The following is a 21,901-nucleotide window of genomic DNA, read 5'->3' on the forward strand; positions in this document are numbered from 1 at the left end:
CAAAATTTGCATAGCATTACTTTAAAATTCTGTGACTGTTGGGAACCCACTTTCAAATTGTCATATTTTTCCACTGACTTTGTAGATATGAAATGTTACCCTATAGCTTTTTGACATGGTCACAAAATACTGCTTTTTCATTTGCTAGATATTTTGCAGGATACATTAATGTAAGTTATGTAACAACATCGCCCATCCTTAAGAATGTCCTGTTCGTTAGTATTGATAGAAGTAAGCAGAGGTGGACTTTTTAGCTTTTTTCCAAAGTTGGATAGAATATACTATTTTAGTTACTGTATCAGAGAGGGAGAAAATTTACACAATGAAAATGAAGTAGAATTGGGTGGGAAATGGCTTTTTTTCTCCTGTTCTACACTAGGAGAAAAATGAGACATTTTGAAGTTTTTCAACAAAAAAAGAGACACACACAGAATCTCTCTCTCTCTCTCTCTCTCTCTCTTTCTCAATAGCCTGGTTATTAAGGCATTCATGTGGGAGATTTGAACCGGCATCTCCCACATCCCAGGTGACTGCCCTAACCGCCAGGCTATTTGCTATTTTAGGGTGGTCTCTTGGTCTGGTTTTGACCAGAAATTCTATCCTGGACCTGAGAAACATTTCCCAACAAAAGTTTTGTTGAAACTGGCATATTCTTGCAGAAAGTTGTTGTTGTTTTTGTGTTTGGTGTGTTTGTTTTGGGGGGGGGGTTGTTTGTTTTGGGGTTTTTTTGGTCAGAAAACATCCGTTGGTCAAAACAAAAATTTTGTCAAAAAATTTCTGACCTCTAGTAGTATTCTTAACCTCTAAGTAGTAAGAACCGGATTTCTGCATGCTAATAATACTCTTTGAAATCATTGATTTAAATCTGTTAGGGTTGGGGCTTGATTCGACAAACTCTAACATGCAGTGTGCTTATCGCTGTACCATTGGGAATATGCACATAAGTAAACACTAAGTATAGTATTATTTGCAGAATTGGATTCTTGCAGTACAGATGGCACATTTTCAAACATTCTTCGTCAAAAGGCAAAATCGTATCTTGGAAAACCTCACTACGTGTTCACTGGAGACTAATTTGAACTATTCAAAGCTATGATAAAGCATCCCATCAACCATTCCTCTGATTTTCTTTTTCTCTAAATGTGTTGGAGAGAATAATAAGATTCCCAACAAGTCTCAGTTTTCATTTTGTATGAAAGAGTCGTTCCATATGCTGATAGGTACAAGCTTGCAAAGGGCCTTTAAATGTGTATTAATAAAGCAAGTAATTACGGAGGAAGTTTTCAAAGGCACAAATCATGGATGCCTAACTCTGATTGAAAGTTAGTGTCTAAAGTGTCATTTGTGCCAACCAGTTGCCTGGTTTGCATGTCCAAGTGAAGTTTTTTCCACAAGGAAACGAATTTTTTAACAGATCTTTTGAATTCAGTGTTTTCATTCAGGCCCTTTGGAAAAGTGTGGTCTGCTCTGAAAACTGCATTGTGGAATCCCATATTTAATGGTTTGCTTGTTGAATGTGCCTAGTTTACTACTAAAGATGTTTGTTCCACTTCAAGGCCTGCAAACACAGTTTGGCCTCCATGAGTCAAGCAGGGTCCTGTCATGTATCCCATTATTTTCAGTGATATAAGTTCTGCAGGCCACATGATGCCCCTTACTACACCTGTTCACCTTAATTGTATTATACATTCAACCCTCATTGACATTTGTGGTTTGGTTTGGGAAGTCTGCCTATATAGCAGAATTTTCACTAGTGTCGTTATATCAATATAGTTAAGCTATAACATAGATGTGCTGCATTTATGATGTAAGCTCTGCTTTACATTGGTGCAGCTTCTCCACCAGTGCAGATTTTTCTAAATAAACAGGCCCTTAACCCTGCACTAGTTAACAGGAGTGAAAAGCAGTAAAACTGTTTTTTGTTGCTAACGTAAGCGGATTGTAGCTCTCTCAGTACATGCAGACAGCCTCGTGTAATGCTCTGCAAAACAAGAAGATGGTATTTTTATGCAGTTGACTTTTTTTCTGAGCTGAATCACATTTTAAAGTAACTGAAAATCTATGTTGGTGGAGAGGAGGATGTACATTTTCAACTATGTGTTTTTGTCTTCACCAGGTTAACTTGCTGAACTCAATTCATGATAATTTCCAGCAGTAAGTAACTTGAGTCATTAGCTCTTGGTATTTACTCATACAGCTATAGTTGGTTGGCAAAATCGGGGTGGAAATTGTTCAAAAATTCTTGCAAAACTTTGATTCTTATTTAAACTTTATACTTTCTGAAATTTAATGGCCAGTTCTGAGTAAGATCCAGTACATGTTTTGTAATTTTTGATAGCCACATGTTATAGCTTGGCACAAATGAAGTAATATAATTACTTACGAACACATGTGGAATGTACATGTTAATACTTTGCTCTTGGTATTGTACTGTGTTAAATTATGCTAAAATTACTCAGATAACACTTTTTTCATACTTCTAACTTACTGGCACTTTTAAAAACCTTGTTTGACATATTTGTCAAGTTGGGCTTGTGTTATATGAAAATAACTACAGACTCCACACGTTTCTTAACTATAACTTAGGCATATGTTTGTCATAGCCCAGAGTTGCTATGATAAACCTCTTTTTAAAAAGTGATGGTTGGATCACAGAAGTCTCGGAGTGAAATCTTGGCCATTGACTTCAGTGTGGCCAGGGTTTCACCCTTGGCCTTTACAGCCTGTTGAGCAATATTCCAACGTGAGTTTTTACAAATGTACTTCTATCTTTGTCCAGTGAAGAATGGGAGAGAAACTAGGATGTTAAATAGTTCTGAACTATTATTCTGTTATTAAATAGCTTGATATTTTAGTGCATGACAGATTTTGCTCATCATAATGCAATCATGACTTTTTAAATTTTCCTATGAATTTGTACCATTTGCTTTTGTCATCCTGATAAAGCCTTGTATCGACACTGACCATTTTCTTTCCATGACAAGCAACCACCCCAACTATAACAGAAACATTTTTAATTTGTTAATTGTAACAAACTAACTAAATATATTGGCTACATTCCACTACAGTACAGAGATCTGCTGTGTTCAGTGATGAGATCTCCGTTGTAGTACTCTCTAGTCAATGGGAAGTTATACTCTTGACGGTTCACTTGGGCAGTTTATACTTAGATAACCACTTTATCTTTAAAATTACCACAGTTTTATAGTTAAGCATGGAATAGAATAACATTTGTTGTACTTTACACCAAAATAATTATTAAATCAAAAATGTAAATTATAACCACTAAAACAAAACTCTGCTTAAAGTTCTTACTGACATGCCAGTCCTCTAATCTATTCCTGCTTTTCACATAAGCTACTCTTTTTAAACACTTTGAAACCATGCTTTTGGTCCATCAATAGCTATTATCACTGCACAAAACACTAGCAAAGGGAACAATCCTGCACAAGGCAGGGAGATGAACTGGGTGATCTAATAGAGTTGGCGATATATCCCAGTGGACCTCTGACAGTTTACACCAGCTGATGATCTGTCCCTTTATCTTTTATCTTGGATTGTCTGAATCTGCTTTTTATCCCTTTACACTCTGCAGAAAGAACACTTGTAGTTTTTAAGCCCAAATATTCATATTGCTTAGGTCTATTTTGAAAGTTCTACATGCAGGATAGATAAAAATTGTAGAGGAAATTCTACATTTTTTTGTCCAACTCCCTCCCCTCTCAATCAGTATCCATTTTTCTTCCAGAGCAATGGCCTCTTCTGGTGCTCGTGAGCAGTTTCTGCGGCAGATGGAACAGATTGTAGAAGGAATTAAACAGAATCGAATGAAGGTTAGACTGTCCCTTCTCGTTTTCTTTGGCAGAAGCTTGGAATTATTTCAGACAAGCCTGGATGGTTAAAAAAATTGGTGTGATGAGATGTAAACTAATTAAACACCTGACAAGTCTCATCACTTCTGTTTTGTACTCTTCCCTAATAAGAGCCTGTAACTAAAATTTTAGTGAATAGACCAGAACTGCGTCTATACCAGCACGTCTCTCACTCCAGACAGGTTGCAGCATTTGAGTTAGATTCTGGTATTACAATATGGATCAGTCATAGGGATTCATAGCCTGATTCAACACCACTGAAGTTGGGAGTTTGGCCTTTGGTGTCCATGGCAGTGGGGTCTGGCCCTCAATGGGCTGCTGTCATGCACATTTCTCCAGTCCCTTTAAGGCTGTTCTTCAGTGGCAGCAGTAGCAAAGCTGAAATTGAAGAGACCATAGGCAGTCTTGTGCACTGGAGGATGGTCCCGAATAGGTTTTGAAGTTGCTTGTTCCTTTGTAAATATAATGTAATTATTGCCATTTGGATGTCTTTGGTTTTTTTATTTTACTTTCTTTGCTTTATTCCTTTCACCTAAAAAAGTATTCTTGATTCCCCCAAATAATGTTATAACACTTGTGAGTCTTAGCCTAGCTAATGACACCATGTCAACCGGTCCTAGTGGATGAACCCACTGAGATTCCCTATTCTTAAGCACTAAGAATCATGTGTGACATTAGGATTTTTATAATTATATTCTTTATTTCATTTGAAATCTCAAGCATGACAGAGTATCAGGGAAGACACTAGACCAGAAGTCACATATTGAGAGTTACAGACTCTTCATGCTGTTTCTTTGTTATTGGGATAAATAGCCATACAAGGACTTCCAGATATTAATATGATGAAACCTATGTATAGAGAACAGGGATACAATGGAATTCAGTTTAGCATGAAGCTCTTCTGTAAAAATGGAGAATTTATTATTAGCCACTGTCCTGGAGGAAATAGATGTTTCAGTACTTTAAAATTTGCAGTGAATTGTCTCTAATTGTTTGGGCAGTTGTTTTTGAATAGAATGGACAAATTCTGCATGGCATAAACAGTAGTGAAGTTGGTTATTTGCTTTGGTCGATTTTCCGTTAGCAAGCCCATTGAGATCATTTAATTTTGAGGCACTTATTGAGATTATGGAAATATTTCAGAGCAGCATATTTTTTACTCATGAAGATGGCAGTAATTATGCCTATTTGTTCTGGAAGGCTGACAGACTCTTTAATGACACTTAATTGCTGCAGCAACAACCCCAGCAAACTCCAAAAATGTCAACAATTGTTCAAAGTTGTTCTTCTTCCTCCCCTTCTGCTACTCCACAAATTGTTTAATTGGTGACAGCTGAGAAAATCAAAGGGATTTTGTGGGGGAGTAAGGGAAGAGGAGCCTTGTTGATATCTCTTGTATTCCTTCCTTCATCTATTATGAATTGACCCCTGGCCTCTAAGACCAGGCAAGCCCCCACTGCTCTCCTGTTTGATTCCACTTAAGAAAACAAAAGTTCAGCCATTTACTTATCCAGAAAAAAAGATGTAGAGTCCAATGACTATCATTGGTTGTTGACAATACAGCATCTGCAACTGCTGTGTGAGAGAAGGCTGTGAGGTCTCAGTCCTGCTGCACTGAAGACAGAGGTAGTGTTGCCATTGAAGCCATTGTGAGTAGAATAAGGCCCTGAGAGAACTCATTCTTTCTCCTTAGGTCCCCATGGGGCTGCCTCCTACCCATCAGATGTCTAATGGAAAAAAGCAAACATGGAGGGTTCTGTGAGAGTATGGTTTAAACTGGAGTAAATGATGGATTCTCTGTAACTTGAAGTCTTCAAATCATGATTTGAGGACTTCGGTAACTCAGCCAGAGGTTATGGACCTATTAAGGAATGGGTGGGTGATGTTCTGTGGTCTGCAATATGCAGGAGGGAAGACCAGAGGATCACAATAGTCCCTTCCAGCTGTGAGAACTGAAATTGTCTGGGGAGAGAGACAAAAATGGCTTATTGTTCAAATAATAGTTTAGTGGGTACAGAACAACGGCCAATCTTCACTGCCACTGTAGGCATTGATCGATATTGGGCATGGTAAAGGGTCATTGCCCCTGGAGATGGCTTGGCAGGCCGGTCTCCCCACCTTCAACTCCTCCATGCCCTCCTGCTGACCAAGTGTGGGAATTTTCAGGCTCTTCGAGTAGTGTCCCTATGGGTACTCCAGTATAGGTGTATCTGTGCCCCTGCGCCGCTGATTGAAGATTTTAGGTAGCAGTGTCCATTTGTCACGCACATGCGCTCGCTCTGCCTCGAAGCTGTCTAGCTTTGCATGGGCAAACCACACTTAGTTTATTTATTTATTTTATTTATTTATTTATTAGTTCCTTCTCAACCGCCCTTGGCTTGAGATGGAGCGAGTAGCAGTCCAGTTTGCTTACCTCATTTTCATTATAATTTATAGTGTTTAGTTTTATAGCTTCTTATAGAGTTTCCATTTATTTTTGTAGCATTTCTAGAGCTTCTCTTTTAAGTCCCCTCCATTCCCCCTCTCCCCCCCCCCCCCATGGCTTTCTTTCTCCCTGTTCTCTCCCCACTTTTTTTTTGCCCAGCTCTTCTGGTTTAAACTATGCCTGTCCTGTAGGGAGGCAATACCGGTTACGGACAGACACTCCTGCTGCATCTGGTGCCTCAGAGAGGCTCACATCCCGCGGAAGTGCACCTTCTGCCAGCAATTGAAGGTTAGATCCCGAATGAACCCGGAGTTAAAGTTGAAACTCCTCCTCATAGAGGGTGCTTTTAAACCAGCATCCAACTCCAGTCCTGAATCCTCTCCATGGCGGAGATCATCCCCTGGAGCCTTCAACTTGTAGGGAGGCAGAGCTGATAGAAAACTTTTCGACTCCCCTCACAAAGCCTCCAAAAAGAGAGCTGCAAGCCCTCAAACTGACCTCCTGACCAGCCAGAGGAGATCCCTGGCGCAACTGGTCACCTCGGCACCGGCAGCTCCAAAACACTGTATTAAGAAGACAAGTTCTGCCTCAGGGCCTAAAGATCTGAAGGGCACAGGCTCTGAAGAAGCGGCACTGCTGCTAAAGATGAGAGCAGAGACCTTACTGATACTGACGGAGAAGTCCTCAGCACCGACCGGCTCAAACCAACTCCCTTCAGACCATGCGTCCCATAAAAGATTGTCGGTACTGACAAATCAGCACTGACAACCTCTGATGATACCGATCACAATGATGGTACCGCAGGAATTTCGCTTTTCTAGGGACCTTATGATTGTGAAGACAGTAGTCCCCGCTATTCAGTACCAGGGCTCCGAAGACTGATGCATCACTTCACACTCGAAAGGATTCCAGAGCCACACTCTGCTCTCTAGGAATCTACACGCCGGGGCAGAAAAGAAAATTTAGTTCGCAACCATCTTACAGATCTCGACCACGCCAGTTCCTCCCACCACAGCGATACTACGAGCCACAATGAAAGAGACTTAAGATGCAAAAGCAGAAACTGTCAGTCTCCTAATTTTCAACATCTCAGCCCTTGACCTCAAAACACCAGTTTTGACGCCTTGGTTGAGGCCCCAAGCAACCACTCCTTACAACAACGGCTGCAACACACAGACTTTCCACATCCCTTGGGGTGTCGCCTAGCTCTTTCTCCGCAATTGGGAAAGCATCACTTCTGACAAATGAGTCTTGGAGATAATTTCCAAGGGTTACTTTATCCACTTCAGTTCCCTCTCTCCCCATTCCTTTTCAGGGACCTTTCTCATGAGAGACTGTTATGTCAGGAAATAAATCACCTGCTGTGCCTAGGGGGGATAGAACCAGTCCCTGTTCACCTCAGAGGCAGAGACTTTTATTCCAAATATTTCCTGATCCCCAAAAGACAAGGAGGTAGGAGACCCATATTAGATCAAAGAGCACTAAACAGGTGCAAAGATTCAGGATGATAACACTAGCAGCAATTATTCCATCCTTAGATCAGGGAGATTGGTTCTCGGCCCTTGACCTACAGGATGCCTTCCTCCACATCTCAATCCTACCATTCCACAGAAGATTCCTCCAAAATACTTTTGGGCAGGACCACTACCAGTATAGAATACTTCCATTCCGTTTCTCATCTGCACCCACAATATTTTCTAAAGTTCTTTCCGTAGTAGTAGCACATCTGCGAACATTAAGTAGCATTATTTACCCATATCTGGAGAATGCCTTCTCAAAGTTCGTTCCTTCAGAGTTGCCCTACACGCCACCCAAAGGACTATGCGCATATTTGTGCAACTGGGTCTACAACTCAATATCCAGAAATCGACCTTAACTCCAGTACAGTGTTTCAAGTTGAACTCGATGCAGTGCAAGTGAGAGCATTCCTCCTGATGTACAGATTCAACACCCTGACCAGTATCATAGAGACAGTTCAGGACAGCCCACAAACATCAGCCAGAAATTGCCTTTAGCTTCTTGGGCACATGGCAGCATGCACGTTTGTGACATCTCACGCCCAATGACACATGAGGTGTCTACAGACATGGCTCAGCTCAGTTTACGTGCCAAACAAGGACAGGCTAAACAAGCCATTGTGGATACCCTCCAGGTCAAACATTCCCTGGAATGGTGGAAAGACCCATCCAGTGTCTGTGCAGGGATCCCATTCACACCACCCCCACCAGCACTGATAACAGATGCCTCTCTGATAAGATGGGAAGCCCATCTAAACAGCCTCAGAGTTCAGGGTAAATGGTCCCCCATGGAAGCTGTACTGCATATCAACCTTCTGGAATTAAGAGCCATCAGAAATGCCTGTGCACTTTCTCCCATTCATCAGAAGGATTCATGTAGGGCTAGCAATCTAGAAACGATTTTCGCCGGGTACTTCTTATTCTGCATATTTTAAAAAGCGTGAAAGAATTTAGCAGCAATAGGTGCTTCTCATCCATCCTCTGCAAAGGGGATTATATCTTTAGAATGGTGTTTTGCTTTAGGATGTTAGTGTGTGCGCTCAAGAGCGGCATTGGGTCTTAAGCTCATGACTCCATTACAGATTGTCATGCTGAATGGCCTTCTCTAGAATAAAATAACTGTGTGGGTGTTCCGAGGATTAGCAAGCCTGTAGATCGATTACAAACATCTCTTTGAACAAGAATTAATTCAGACTAAAGTGGTTCTGAGATGGCAAAACACTGGTATCAAATACTAATATTCTGCACCTCTTGGTTTTTATATTGATCCCTCACCTAGCAGAAGCTTCTTGCCTTACTCCTTTGAACAGGCAGATTAGCTGCACGTGGAAGGGTGTTCACCCTCTCTTTCTCTTCACATGGAAAGGTGTGTTCGTGTTCTCTCTCTCTCTCAAACCAGTTTCAGCAGATTTTCCTGCCCCCTGAACTTTTTCACCACTTCATCCACAGTCAGTCTTTCCCAAGAGACTTAACTTAGATTTTCCCCACCTCTACCTTGAAATAAAAGGTTCTTAACTTAAATGTGTTGGGCCTGATTCTTGCTGACACTAACAGATACAGGTGCCTTAAAATGGGTATAAATATAATCTTATTCCTATTTTAAGGAGTCTTTACATTGCCAAGAGCAGTTTTAAAGGGGCCTTAAAGTAAATGAAAATCTCACCTGTTATTTCTTTGTTGATCACCAAAAATGTGCTTGCTATACAGACCATGCATTAGTACATATTTGTTAATGAGCATTTGTATGTAATGCCTTAGGGTTATCGTCATGAGACCCTACAAGTACAGTCCCTATCCTGAAGAGTCAAGTTTAGATTTGACATGATCAGCCACAAGGAGAGGTATTAGGCAAAGGAGGGATGATGGAGGTTTAACTTTGTTCATATCATATTAGTTTCTCATTGTTTTCGTTAATAAATGAAATAAATAAAATTTTAAAATTATTTTACATTAAGTGTTCAAGGTTTGATGAGGGGAGTGCAAGTCCTTGCTGGCAAGATTGAGGAAGGTTATGGGGGATTTGAGCAGGAGAGGGATAGACATAGTCAATGCAGCAGGGTTTTTCACTTGACTGAATATTCTTTGCCCTTCTCTTTGCTAAGAGATGTACTTCAGAAGACAAGCAGCAGACTGCTCCATTGTGCTAAAGGCAGGAGGAGCGTTTTGTCTCCCTCCAGTAGCACTCCCAGCAGAGCCTGTCTGCTCTTGTTTATGTATACCAAGTGCCAAGCCACTAGCACTGATCCTCTTCACTCTGCCTTAGGGGCTGGGAACTCAGAGTGCAGCTTTTCAATATGAATTACCGGTGTGTTTGATAGGGTCTCTCTTCAGAGAGCATCCTGGTTCTTGGTTTGGAATAACAATAGCACAAATTGCAGGTGCTTCCCAAACAGCTCACATTAAGGTTTTATAGCAGTAGAAAGTGCCTCTGTGATGAATCTCTCTAAATGGGTATTCTCCATTTATAGGCCCAGTTCTCCACTGCCTGGAATCTTGTGTGATCCCTTACCTCTGTGCAAGCTGCTCCCAAATCAGAATGACAGCACAGCATACCCTCTTTGAACAGGAGTATATGACTACATAAGGCAGTGGAGAATCAGCCCCAGTGTCTCCCACAGGAACAGACAAGATAGAAATAAAATATACAGGCTATATCTGGAACATGAAGAATATTATATTTTTAAATGCGAGTTCATTTTTTACTTACAACACACCATCTGGAGTCATTGGCTGGAGACAGAAAGCATCAAGTAATAAAATACTTGCATTAAAAATGTCAGAGTACTTACCTAAAACTTTTTGTTCCTGACCCTTAGATTGAGAGTAATTGAATTTTTCTACTAAATTTGCCAGATTAGTGTATGATTTTCCAAAGTTAATAGCTGATGGAGACAACCACCTTAGATGCCAAATCAAGCATTCGCTACTGCATCAATAACTTTTTGTTGTAAAAATATTTTGAGTGTTCTTATCACCTGTAATTTTAATGTCAATAAATTGTCTGCCATATTTGAATGCTAGTCCGTAAATAAGGTCCTGATCTCACAAAGACATATGCATGCTCAACATGTCCACTGTAAGTAATTCCATTGACTCAAAGTAAGTCTTTGCAAGATCTAGGCCTAAATATTTGTTGCATTGAAAGAATCAGCCGAGTCCATTATGTGTGTCTTGTTAAGCATCTTTCTCTAATGTCTACTTGGAAATGTATTTGATGTTTCTGGTTCTTACAGTACATGATCTTTCATTCTTTGTGCACATTAAAAACAGATAGAAAAGAAGAAACAAGAAAACAAAATGCGAAGAGACCAGTTAAATGATGAATACCTGGAACTGCTAGAGAAACAGAGGCTCTACTTTAAAACGGTGAAAGAATTTAAAGAGGTAAGAGCATTTTTGTTTGTATTGGGTAGAGAGAATTTGAGCCAGTAAAACAACTGGTGGGTTTAAGAATAATCTTAAAAGCCATCCTGCTGAAAGGTGGTCACTTTGAGATGGATCACAAATATTCCAATTGTTAACAGGCAATTGTCTAGATGTGTTGGCTTGCCAAGAAACACTTTCTCGTCAGATAACTTTCACAAGCCTCCTTTAGGTTATCTACGTCTTGAGTCAAACCAAAGGAGAGGGTTAAGCTCTCAGGAAACCCCCAGTCATCTTTACAATTCACTTCCTATTTTTGTAGAGAACTGGTCTTTATTACTGGAACTCCCGCAGTAGGGGTGGAGCTAAAGATCTTTCATTGGCCTATAAACTGTGATTTTTTTTAAAAAAGTTTATTATTCAGCTCATTAAAATCTCATTGAGAAGAACCCTGGTACAGGGATGCAAATTGGTTTCCAATTTAAAATATTTTGATTAGTTATTAGATCAGGCCTGATTTGCTTGTAAATTAAAGGCAGTCTTCCTCATTAGTTGGAGGTAGTGAGATTTTCAGAAGCACTCGTTGGCCTAATCTGCTCCCCTTGAAGTCAGTGGTGTTTTTACCATTGACTTCAATGGGAGCAGAATTAGGACAACTTACTTTTTGAAAATCCCATCATGAAGAGTTAAGTTTTAATGGTCTACTTTTTTTTTTTAGACATGTGCATGTCATAGTGGCTCAGTTAAGGGTTTGTTTTTAACATACAGTAACAACACCTGTTCCTTAAAATAATGAGGATTGCTTCACTATTTGTCTTGTCTTCATCCATAGAAAAAGATATTTCTTTTATCCATCTATTATTGTATCATTCTATGTGTAGATTGTTGTCTCATCCTATGTATTGATTGTAAATTCTTTGGGTGCTGATCCTGGATGATATGCTGGAAATACTTGGCAGATACACAGGAATGGATGCTGGCAGGCATGGCACGTTTGAGGAAGAAGATTAGTGAGTCTTCCATGTAGCGCTGACAGTGGACTAAAGTATAGGTTTACTCCAGCACTTAACCCTTCTGTAAAAGGGGTATACTATTTAGCTAATCCACTGAGCTGTTGTACTTTGAGATCCTTGCATGGAAGCTACTGTAGACCAGTGAATGTGATTTCTCTATAATGGAATTAACGTGGAAATTGTAATTTATGAAAACTGAAGGTGAGGCAATTCAGCATTTAAATTTGCATTCTCTTGCATGTCATAATTTATGATTTCTCAGTTTACATAACGTTTTGGCAGTGGGACATGCCAGGATCATCTGTACCAGATATGTTCAGTGTTTCATAGTTGACAAAGATAGGGCATCCTGACCTAAATGTTCTTGGACTTGGGGATTTCTTTCATAGTTGATAAGGATTATCTATAATACAGTGGATGGGTTGGGGTGTATTTCAAATACTAAGCAATTCTTTAACCATTCAGGTAACAGTACAAGACATTTTAATTATGGACTGATATCAAAGCTTTTGAATAGATTGCAGTTGTCTAATGGAATCTTTTTTGGAAACCCATGAAAGGGACTCTAATTAGTGCAGCATGGAGGTGATGAAGGTGTGTACAAGGAGCTGGCTTTGTATGAAGGGCACAAGTCTGTTCCGTGTTTCCTGGTGGCAGTTATTAAATTAATAGAATAGGGATATTGTTAACATATAGCCTTTTGTGGCAGGAGAATCAGTCTTTTGAAGAAAAGAGGGGAAGAGTAGTAGGTTTTTGTAGAGGTTCTGATACTGCAATTTATGTAGAGGTTCTTAAATTGTGTGATACTGTCTGCACTGTGTATATTTTTTCTCTAGTAAAATAATAGAGGAAATGCACAGTCTTGTCATCTAAACATTGCAAAAGTACTGTTAATATTTCATTGATTTAGCCTTCCCAGTGCTTCTGTTAATTGTCTCTTTGAGAGCGAATGCCAAAATAGCACTGCCGTGCAAAAGATCTTTGGGGTTTGCATGTTAGAAAAGGCTGCTTTCTCTAATCTGTCGTGGTTTGCTGGGTTATTTTCCCCTGCCTTGCATCACATATCTTTGGGAGACTGACAAGCTGCTTAGCCACTTTATGACTATGGTAGGAGTTCCCATCCTCTCTAGCAATTAAGCTTCGGTGGAGAGTGAAAAAATCCCTCCTTATCAGTTGTCTTCTGAGGGAATTTCCACACCATGGCATGTCTCCTGTTTTGTCTCCTGGAAGATGATGGTAACCTTATTGGGAACAGAAAACATGTTCATAATTCTTGACCTTGCTGTAGTAGTTCTCTGAAAATAGACTGTGCCAAATAGCATTGCAGGATTCCAGATCAGGAATCAATGACCTTCATTTCAAATTAGTTCAGTTTATAAGGAAGAAGATGGATTTCATAACTACCAGCAACATAAACCCAATTTGGGACTGACCATAAAGCTAGATTCTTTCTGCCTTGTGCATCATCGCCTGTAATAATGATCCTGCCATTGGAACCAAGATAACAATTCCGTTGATGATTTCATGAATCAAAAAAACTCCAGCTCACTCTGCGTTGCCATGGATTGCAGAGTAGGCACGAAAACTAGTAAAATCATTTTTGTCACTAAAGTAAGAAGGCTTAAATCACTAGTTAGATGATGTCACTGTCACTTAGTCACTTCACAACCATACGTTGGGTTCCACCCTGACCCATGTTATCACCTTTTTTTGTCATCAAAGGAGCACAAAAGAGCCATAAAGTTGCCCTAAAGAGACAAATGGAGATTCCTTTTGCATTCCTTCTCGTCAGCTCTCACAACATAGAAGGCTTTGTCTTGATGATGTGAATATAGGTACCATAACTATTATAGTTAACCTTTAAAAATCTATTTACTTTTATCAACAGGAGTGCCGTAAGAATGAAATGCTGCTATCCAAGCTGAAAGCCAGTTCTTCCTGAGGAACTCCTCTAGCCAGTGAATTTTAGAATTGATTGTTCGGTCCATAAATTGAATACTTTCTGTGGTAACAGTGATAACTGCAATGCCTAGATACATGTATATTGCTATATAAGTCTTTATTTTTCAATCTGTAGTCTGTTCTACATTACTTTGTCCAGTGGCTGTTTATTCTTGATCCCCTCCATTACACAGTAAAGAGTTAATGCATTATAGTAAATTAGGAATGTTGTCTAATTTTATTTATTTGTTTTTCACAATGAAGAAGATAGGATTATTTTGTACTTCGGATTTAATACTGCACTAGTTCTAACTTCAGGACAATATATATATGTATTGTAATTTTGTAACATACTCGAAAAAATAAATCCAGACACCATGAAGAGAGAGTGTAGTAAATAAGCAGTGATTTGATAAATTTAGCCAAAAGTGAAACAGATAAAATTTGTTTTCACTTTTTTTCACCTGCTAAGAAGCCAGATTTTACTTCAGTTTTACATTTTAGCCATAGATAAGATTTCAGACAATAAGAAATGTGAAGCCTGGTGGTTAAGACTCAAGCAAATGGAATCTTAACTTGCATAATTCTCTAGTGTAAGATTATAGACTTCTATATTTTTATTACAGCAAGTGTAGCTGTTGTATACCACTTTCTTTTGAAACTTCAGCATTGTCTAGAGGGGGATTGCTATTAACTAGTTCCAGACAAATTAGATTTTAATCACTAAGATCTTCAAGTATCACTGGTTGGGTTGAAAAATACATCTGTCAACACAAATTCTCTGTCAGCTGCAATTTGGAAAGTTAAGCCCCAGATCTTCTGCTGGTGTAAACGGGTGTAGCTCCTTTGCAGTCAATGAAGCTCTGCTAATTTACATCAGAAGGATTTGGCCCTGAAAATTTAGAAAACTTGTTGAACCCCCTTGTGAATTTTTATAGAACATCTGCATACAGTATTTTATAGTTCGGACAGCTTGTACACAACAGCAAGTTGTTTGGACTAGACTTGCTAATGTACAACACATCCTCTTTTGCTAAAAAACCCAAGTTCTTCATTGTGTTCAGTAACATGGACAACAGTGCTATTAAATTACTGTCTATGGCAGGTGAATGTGAAATAAAAATGTTTGGAACTCAATGATCTGCAGCTGTTATATTTTAAGTGTCTCTTCTTTAGAAGCCTTAATAGATTTTTGATTAAGAATGCATAACAGCATTCACTGACTTGTATAAATGTTTATTCTTAATATCTCACATACTGATGGGTATATATTATTCCAATGTGCCACTTCTGCACATTAACCACCTGAGCTGCCATCTTTGTGTTTTGTTTTGAGTTTTTTTCCTCTCTATGGAATTTGTAAAAACAATAAAACTCCACAGTATATGTAAAAAAGGCCCATATCAGGGTAGATTGCCTTTCGTGATCATCAGATGCAGAATTGTGTATCTGTATCACTGAAAGGAATACTTATAAAGGCATCACCATAGAAGGCCTGATCCAACTCCCACTGAAGTCAGTAGCAGGATTTGACCTTGGAACCTATGGCCGCTGCACTGCATTTAAAGTGAGAAATCTCTGTAACTTGGGGTGAGAAGTGGAAGCTTATGTGTACCAAGGTCATGGAAATTCTGTCTGGTAAATTGTTTTAAGCTCTTTCAAACCATAGGATACTATGTTCAATACCACATATTGGCCCATCAACAGGCTCCTGAATGGGTCTATCAGTCCATCTTGAAAGTGTATACACAGTAAATCAATGTCTTCTACGTTATTCTTAATGGCATAAGAATCTTAACAGATGAACATTAAAGATCTGATCAATCAGAAAGCTCAGCAGCAGAACCAGTTTTCAGACAAAGATTTGAAAAATCTGTTAAAACTTCCTAAATAAATCATGAGCTTTTTGTAAAAAAAATAAAAAATGGAATCCATTATTCTGGCAAGGGCCTCTTTTTGAAGAACGTATAAACATATTGGAAAAGACTCTGATCTAGCAGTGTAAAGGTGTAGTAAAGTGGTCATGATAAGGTTAACTGGGTTACCCTGAGTATTATGGGATGAAGCCATGCTCCTCCCTTCTTGTTTTGTAAGTGGGAGTTCCCATCCCCCTCGCCCCAACACACACACACATGCTTTCTGTGGGATCCAGTTGAACAAAGCAACAAGTTCCCAGCCTGTAGACCTGTGAGTAAAGTGTTGTTTTTGTTGAACTGAACAGTCCCATTGCAAAAAGAGCCATTCAAGAGAGCAGAAACGGACCCTTGGGAATAACCTCGATGTTGAGCAGCTTTCTCTAAAGTAGAGATGCCAGAGCTGCCATACGCTAGCCCTGCTCTCAGCCCCTGATGTTGGAGGGTGGGGAAGGGAAGGGAGGTGTGGTTCCAACTATTCTTTGCTTCCCAATGGGCAAAGTAGAGCATTTGTTAGAGAAATCCTGAGGCTTCTCTGATGCTGGGGGCCATGATGGACCCATAAAGGGACCAGAACATGAGCACTTGAAAGCACTTTTGGTTGCCAGCCTTGGTTTCTTCTTGCATTCAGCATAGGACAGACTAATAAGGGTCAGGCCACTGTGTGCTCACTCGCTGGTTCTGAAGGAACACACACTTCTAAATGCTGTGCTGCCGAACGATGCAAACGTGTAACCTAAGGCCTTGATCCTGCCAACTCTTACACCCTGGAGCTACGCAGGTGCGTAAAGATTTGTGACTGAAGATGCTGTGGTATTATGCGGTGTTATATAAATTGGAGAGAATGTTTAAAAACAGCCACATTATTTTCACCTTCCTTGAAAGCAACAGCTCATTTGCCAAACTGAAGGGCAAAGTCAGTAATGAAATAGTCTTCTAAGTGGTTTCTTCAAACAAGAAAGGGTCATAAATAAATGGTTGACAGTTTCCTTTGAAACAATGAATTTCAATTTAGACCTTGCCTGCGCTAGAAATTAAAATGTTAAAATCACTTTACACAATGATGTATTACTATTTCATCGATGGAATAAGGAAAAGTAAATCAAGAAAGCACTGGGCAGTAGGCTGGGTATTGGGACCTGCTTAAGCTAATGAAGTGCTGACATATAGAACTCTTCAGTTTTGTGTGTGTGCAACGATTTGGGGAGTACTTGAAATTTTGTTACCCCCAGCTTAAATTCCCATGACAGCAATCTGTAATTGCAGAGGCTCTCATTGCATGTTTGCATTTTCTACTCAATGAGAAGAATGAACTGTTTCAGTGCATGCCAGGATGAGCATGGCCATAGGGCTGAGTGCCCTTTGCTCCCAATGATTTCATAGAAATTGAGTTGATCCTCACCTTTCTGGAATGGGCACACAATCTAATTGAAAAATTCTGACTTCAGTGGCGGAGATCAGGCCCATAATTATTACATCAGGTGGGAATAACCAGTTCAGTAAGGGCATACACCTGTGACTAAATGTCACCAGTGTAGTGGGGAGGCCAGGTGCAGGGTTACATACTCCATCTACTGTCCAGTGGTGGAATTGTAGTGGTAAGGTATCAGATGTACATTCCCCTGTTTGTCTAGGTTAATTAAAGACATTTTTGTCCCAATCTAATCTCAAAAGTTACTGTTTTATTATTCGAGGGGTAGCCGTGTTAGTCTGAATCTGTAAAAAGCAACAGAGGGTCCTGTGGCACCTTTAAGACTAACAGAAGTATTGGAGCATAAGCTTTCGTGGGTGAATGCCCACTTCATCAGATGCAAGACAAGGGCTTGCGTCTGATGAAGTGGGCATTCACCCACGAAAGCTTATGCCCCAATACTTCTGTTAGTCTTAAAGGTGCCACATGACCCTCTGTTGTTTTATTACTACATACATAGTGTGTGTCCTTTACTTATGTAAGGGAAATCCTCTTTGGACTGTCATGGCAAGATGGTGGACTAAACAGCAGCAGTATTGGATCCAGGGTTGAGGAAGATAATAGGGAAGTCAGACAATGTACAAAGGACAACGAAACTGATAAGAGGAGTGGTGAGAGTAAGGGAGGTAAATTATAGGCTTTAAAAGAGAAGATCTGGGGAGATGTGATCAGTCTATAAATACCTCAGAGGTTACAAAATAAATGAAGGAATGAAATATTTTTAGTCTCTGGAAACTGTAGGAAAAGGAGCAATGGTTTGAAGCTAAGGAAGGCAAAGTTTGAAAAGGTCTGAACCGAAAGATCAATTGAACAGTCAAGCAGACTCCCATGGGAAATGGAACCATTACTTCAAAACTCAAAATCAGATTACATAAGACTGTTGCAAGCTACAAGAAGCAGTTCTGCAAAATGCAAGTCTGAATTAGATCTTCCAAGTGGTTAACCCTGATGAGTAAAATCTGCCCCTATGTGGAGGTAGATTATCTCACATCTGCTGAGCTCCTAGATCTTTTTCTGGCTATGTCAGAGGCAGGATGCTGGGCTAAATGGACCTTTGGACCAGTATGCCTGTTCCCCTATGTTGTTTGATTTTTTTGTACATCCAAAATGGATGATGGCAAGGGAAATGTATATAGAAATACAAACGAGAATTGTAATGAACACACAATGAGAATCAATTTCTACTTTGTAAAATATTTCCTATCTAAACTTTGGGTCCACATTTTGTCATCAGGAAAAGTCAATTAAAAATTCCATTCTCAAAAGTACAAGCCCATGGGGGGGGGGGAGGGAGAGAGAGAGAAATCTTAAACTAGCTGCTGGGAATTGTGGAGCCAATTTCTTAACACTTTGCCCCATCATTCATGCTGAAGATTAATTCAACAGTTTAAAAAATAAAAACCTGCCTCTGGATTGTGAAGTAAGACTTAAAAGATTTCTAGCAAATCTATTGTATACTAGTAGATTCCTCTAGGGGTTTAATTCACAATTCAGTAAATCTAATTAGTTTGGCCCACTAATATATGCGTTGCTGTAGGAGAACAGTTTGCCTGATTTGTCTTATAACAGGCTTATTCAAAGTGATACAAGCTACGAAAGTGAAATCTTGGAAGAGTGTTGCCATTTTCATAATGTAATGAAAATACTGTAATGATAAATAATAGCATGTGTAATAAGCAAGACATAACAAATTTTATATTTCCAAGATCAATGCTTTTATAATTTATATTCAGGTAAAGGAGAAAATCCCTGGAAATACTCATTTTTAGGAGGGGGTTTGTGAGACTTGACATTTTAGTAAAAGGGGTTCACAGGTTGTTAAAGTTTGGGAACCACTGCTTTAGAGTAGCTGTTTTAACCTCTTTAGATGTACATGCTGGGAGCTGTGCTGCTAAACATTCGTTAATCCATCCTGGAGCTAAGGGTAACAACACAGTAGTAATTTATGTGAATTCTATGCAACACTTGAAGTGGAGGAGAGGAGAACCCATTGCATGCTTCATCATCGTCTTCTCCCTTTTCTTTCAATTGAAATAAAAATGCAAATTTGGGTAACTAATAACTGGAACAGATCACCAAGAGATGGGGTAAATTAGCCACCAGTTGGAATCTTTAAATCAAGACTAAAGGGTTCTCTAATGATACTCTATTCTACCATGTTATGGGCTCAGTGCCTGAATTACTGGGTGAAACTCTGTGGCCTGTATTCTGCAGGAAGTCAACTGAAGATGAGGGCTTTAAAAATCTATAAAACTGATGGTGAGAAGCAGGGCTATGTCATATATAACATATATGTTAACATAAGCCCCATATAACACATCCCCTTTGCTCTCAGCTCAGATTCTATTGGATGGCTGATTTAATAAATGAATTAAAAAGTTTTAACATCTGTTCTCCAAATCCGGACATGTGCTGTTGTCCTTCTAAACACAGGCATATAACGCTAGTACCAGACTTTTTTTATAATAGAGCTTTTTTTTAAATGGTAGCACAGCACTAAGACAATTCCTCTATCTATAGTACATGATTCTGATCTCGCAACAGTACAAAGCAAAAAGAACTACACTGAGTTATACACCAATGTAAATCTGGTGCAAGTGAGAGCAGAAGCGTCAAGTCCCTGCACCACCACAGACTTCCTGTGTGAGTCTGGGCAAATTGCTTAGGGCTAGATTTTTAAAAGGTATTTTGGCATCTAAAGATGGAGATAAGATTTTCAAAAGCACCTATTAGGCACCTATCTGCATCCTTGAGTGCCTAGATATCTTTTAAAATCTGGCCCTTAGTCCATCTGTGCCTCAATTGCCATCTGTAAAATGGGATTAATAATCCCTTTCTCCGACTTTGTCAATTTTATCTATATAGATTGCAAGCTCTTCTGGGCAGGGACTGTCTCTTCTGTATATGTACAGCACCCATCAAAATGGGGTCCCAGTCTCAGATAAGGTCCCTAGGCCACTACCATTATATAAAAACAACTCTGGATTTGTATAGTACAGTGCAGCCCTTTCAAGCCTCCCAATACTCCTGATATAATTATATCAGTTCAATAAGCTGGAAAACTGAGGCACAGAAAAGTTAGGTGGCTGTCTCAGGTCATAAGAAAGTTGCTTTCAGAGCAAGGAATAGAACCTACATGACAGGCTCCTGGCCCTTTGCTCTAACACTTAAAAACTGTCTCCAATCCTTTCTTCCTTGTAGATACCAACTACAGCTCATGAGGAAAAGTAGATAATGGAGCCTAAAGATTGTCACCTTTAAATGAAGGAGGGAAGGAAATACTCATGTGAACTATCACTTATTAGGCTCTTTCTTTAAACAACATGCCTTGTGTAAATATTTGACTTTTAATTAGAGAATCCAGTAATTCCCTTTCGTAGGAGCTGTCAGAGTGCAAATGATCACAAAGAGAGAGTTTCATTATTGTTGGTTTTTTTAATTTACAAAATGTGTTGATCAGAAAACTATCAGTGCATGTACAATTAAAAAAATACATCAGTTACATGGCTCTGTGTAGTGGCACAACACCAACTGAAGAATTGAGGATCTAGCTCCCTTTTCCCCCCACTCTTGGCAGAAAGCGGAATCTCAATTTCTTACCAAAAATTCCCACACTCTTTGGGGAGAAAATCTGTAAAAAAAGAGAAACTTTCCAGTATGCCTTGAAAGTCAGCAGACTTAGAGCCGCAGTGTGGCCTGAAAATGTTCTATTAATAGCTCCTCGCATTTAAATTGATGGGCCAGCAGACCATAACTAACCCAAGGCATCACAAGAGGAAAGGGAAGAATGTTGGTGGACTTATGCTCTTCAACTCCCATCCGTGGTCCTTGTGCATAATTCTTCTGCTTCTCTTCCCACCTACTTTAGATCTAAATATCAGCTAGAGCAGAAAGGCCACAAGAGACGTGTCTTCCTTTCTCTTCTAATGCTTAAAGTTAACTCCTAAGTGGTTATGGCAGCAAAGAGATTTTAAAAGTACTACAGAGAACAAGGAAAGCATTCGGCTGGAGGTTTGTTTATACTTGGATTCTAGTTAGCGTCCTGAGGTCTCTCCCTGGACCTGCCTAGTATGCTCTGAGTTTGGTGTTGCAAGCCAGAGCCGCTATCCCAGAACTTCATGAAACACCAGTCTTCCACTGAGGAGTGTGTGCTTCCGTCACGTTCAAGAGGGGCGTATATAAGTCCCTCTGAAGTTCTGTGCTGGACTAGGGTGGAGTACAGTGGTATCCTAGCTGCCCATGGCCTGCATGGGGTTGAGATGACTACAATACCCCTATAACCACTCTGGCTGAACTCGCCCAGTGTTGAGCTGTGAGCTTGGGCAATGTTTCCTCTGACCTTCCCAAAGAGTGGTGTATAAAAGAGAGGTCAAATCTCTAGTTCTG

At 39.7% G+C, this 21,901-nt stretch overlaps 1 protein-coding gene across 1 annotated transcript in view; it reads left to right on the plus strand.

Annotated features, from left to right (window-relative positions):
- CCDC93 (coiled-coil domain containing 93) overlaps positions 1–14,391 on the plus strand; it is a 104,020-nt gene extending 89,629 nt beyond the window's left edge. Inside the window, exons 20-23 of the mRNA XM_065413461.1 lie at positions 2,117–2,154; positions 3,749–3,833; positions 11,085–11,198; positions 14,079–14,391. Coding sequence (XP_065269533.1) covers positions 2,117–2,154; positions 3,749–3,833; positions 11,085–11,198; positions 14,079–14,132 — 291 coding nt within the window. The 3' untranslated portion in view covers positions 14,133–14,391. The remainder of the gene's footprint in view (positions 1–2,116; positions 2,155–3,748; positions 3,834–11,084; positions 11,199–14,078) is intronic.
- Positions 14,392–21,901: the final 7,510 nt, after the last annotated feature.

The sequence above is a fragment of the Emys orbicularis genome, chromosome 11 (genome assembly GCF_028017835.1).
Source record: "Emys orbicularis isolate rEmyOrb1 chromosome 11, rEmyOrb1.hap1, whole genome shotgun sequence".
In the NCBI taxonomy this organism is placed as follows: Eukaryota; Metazoa; Chordata; order Testudines; family Emydidae; genus Emys; species Emys orbicularis.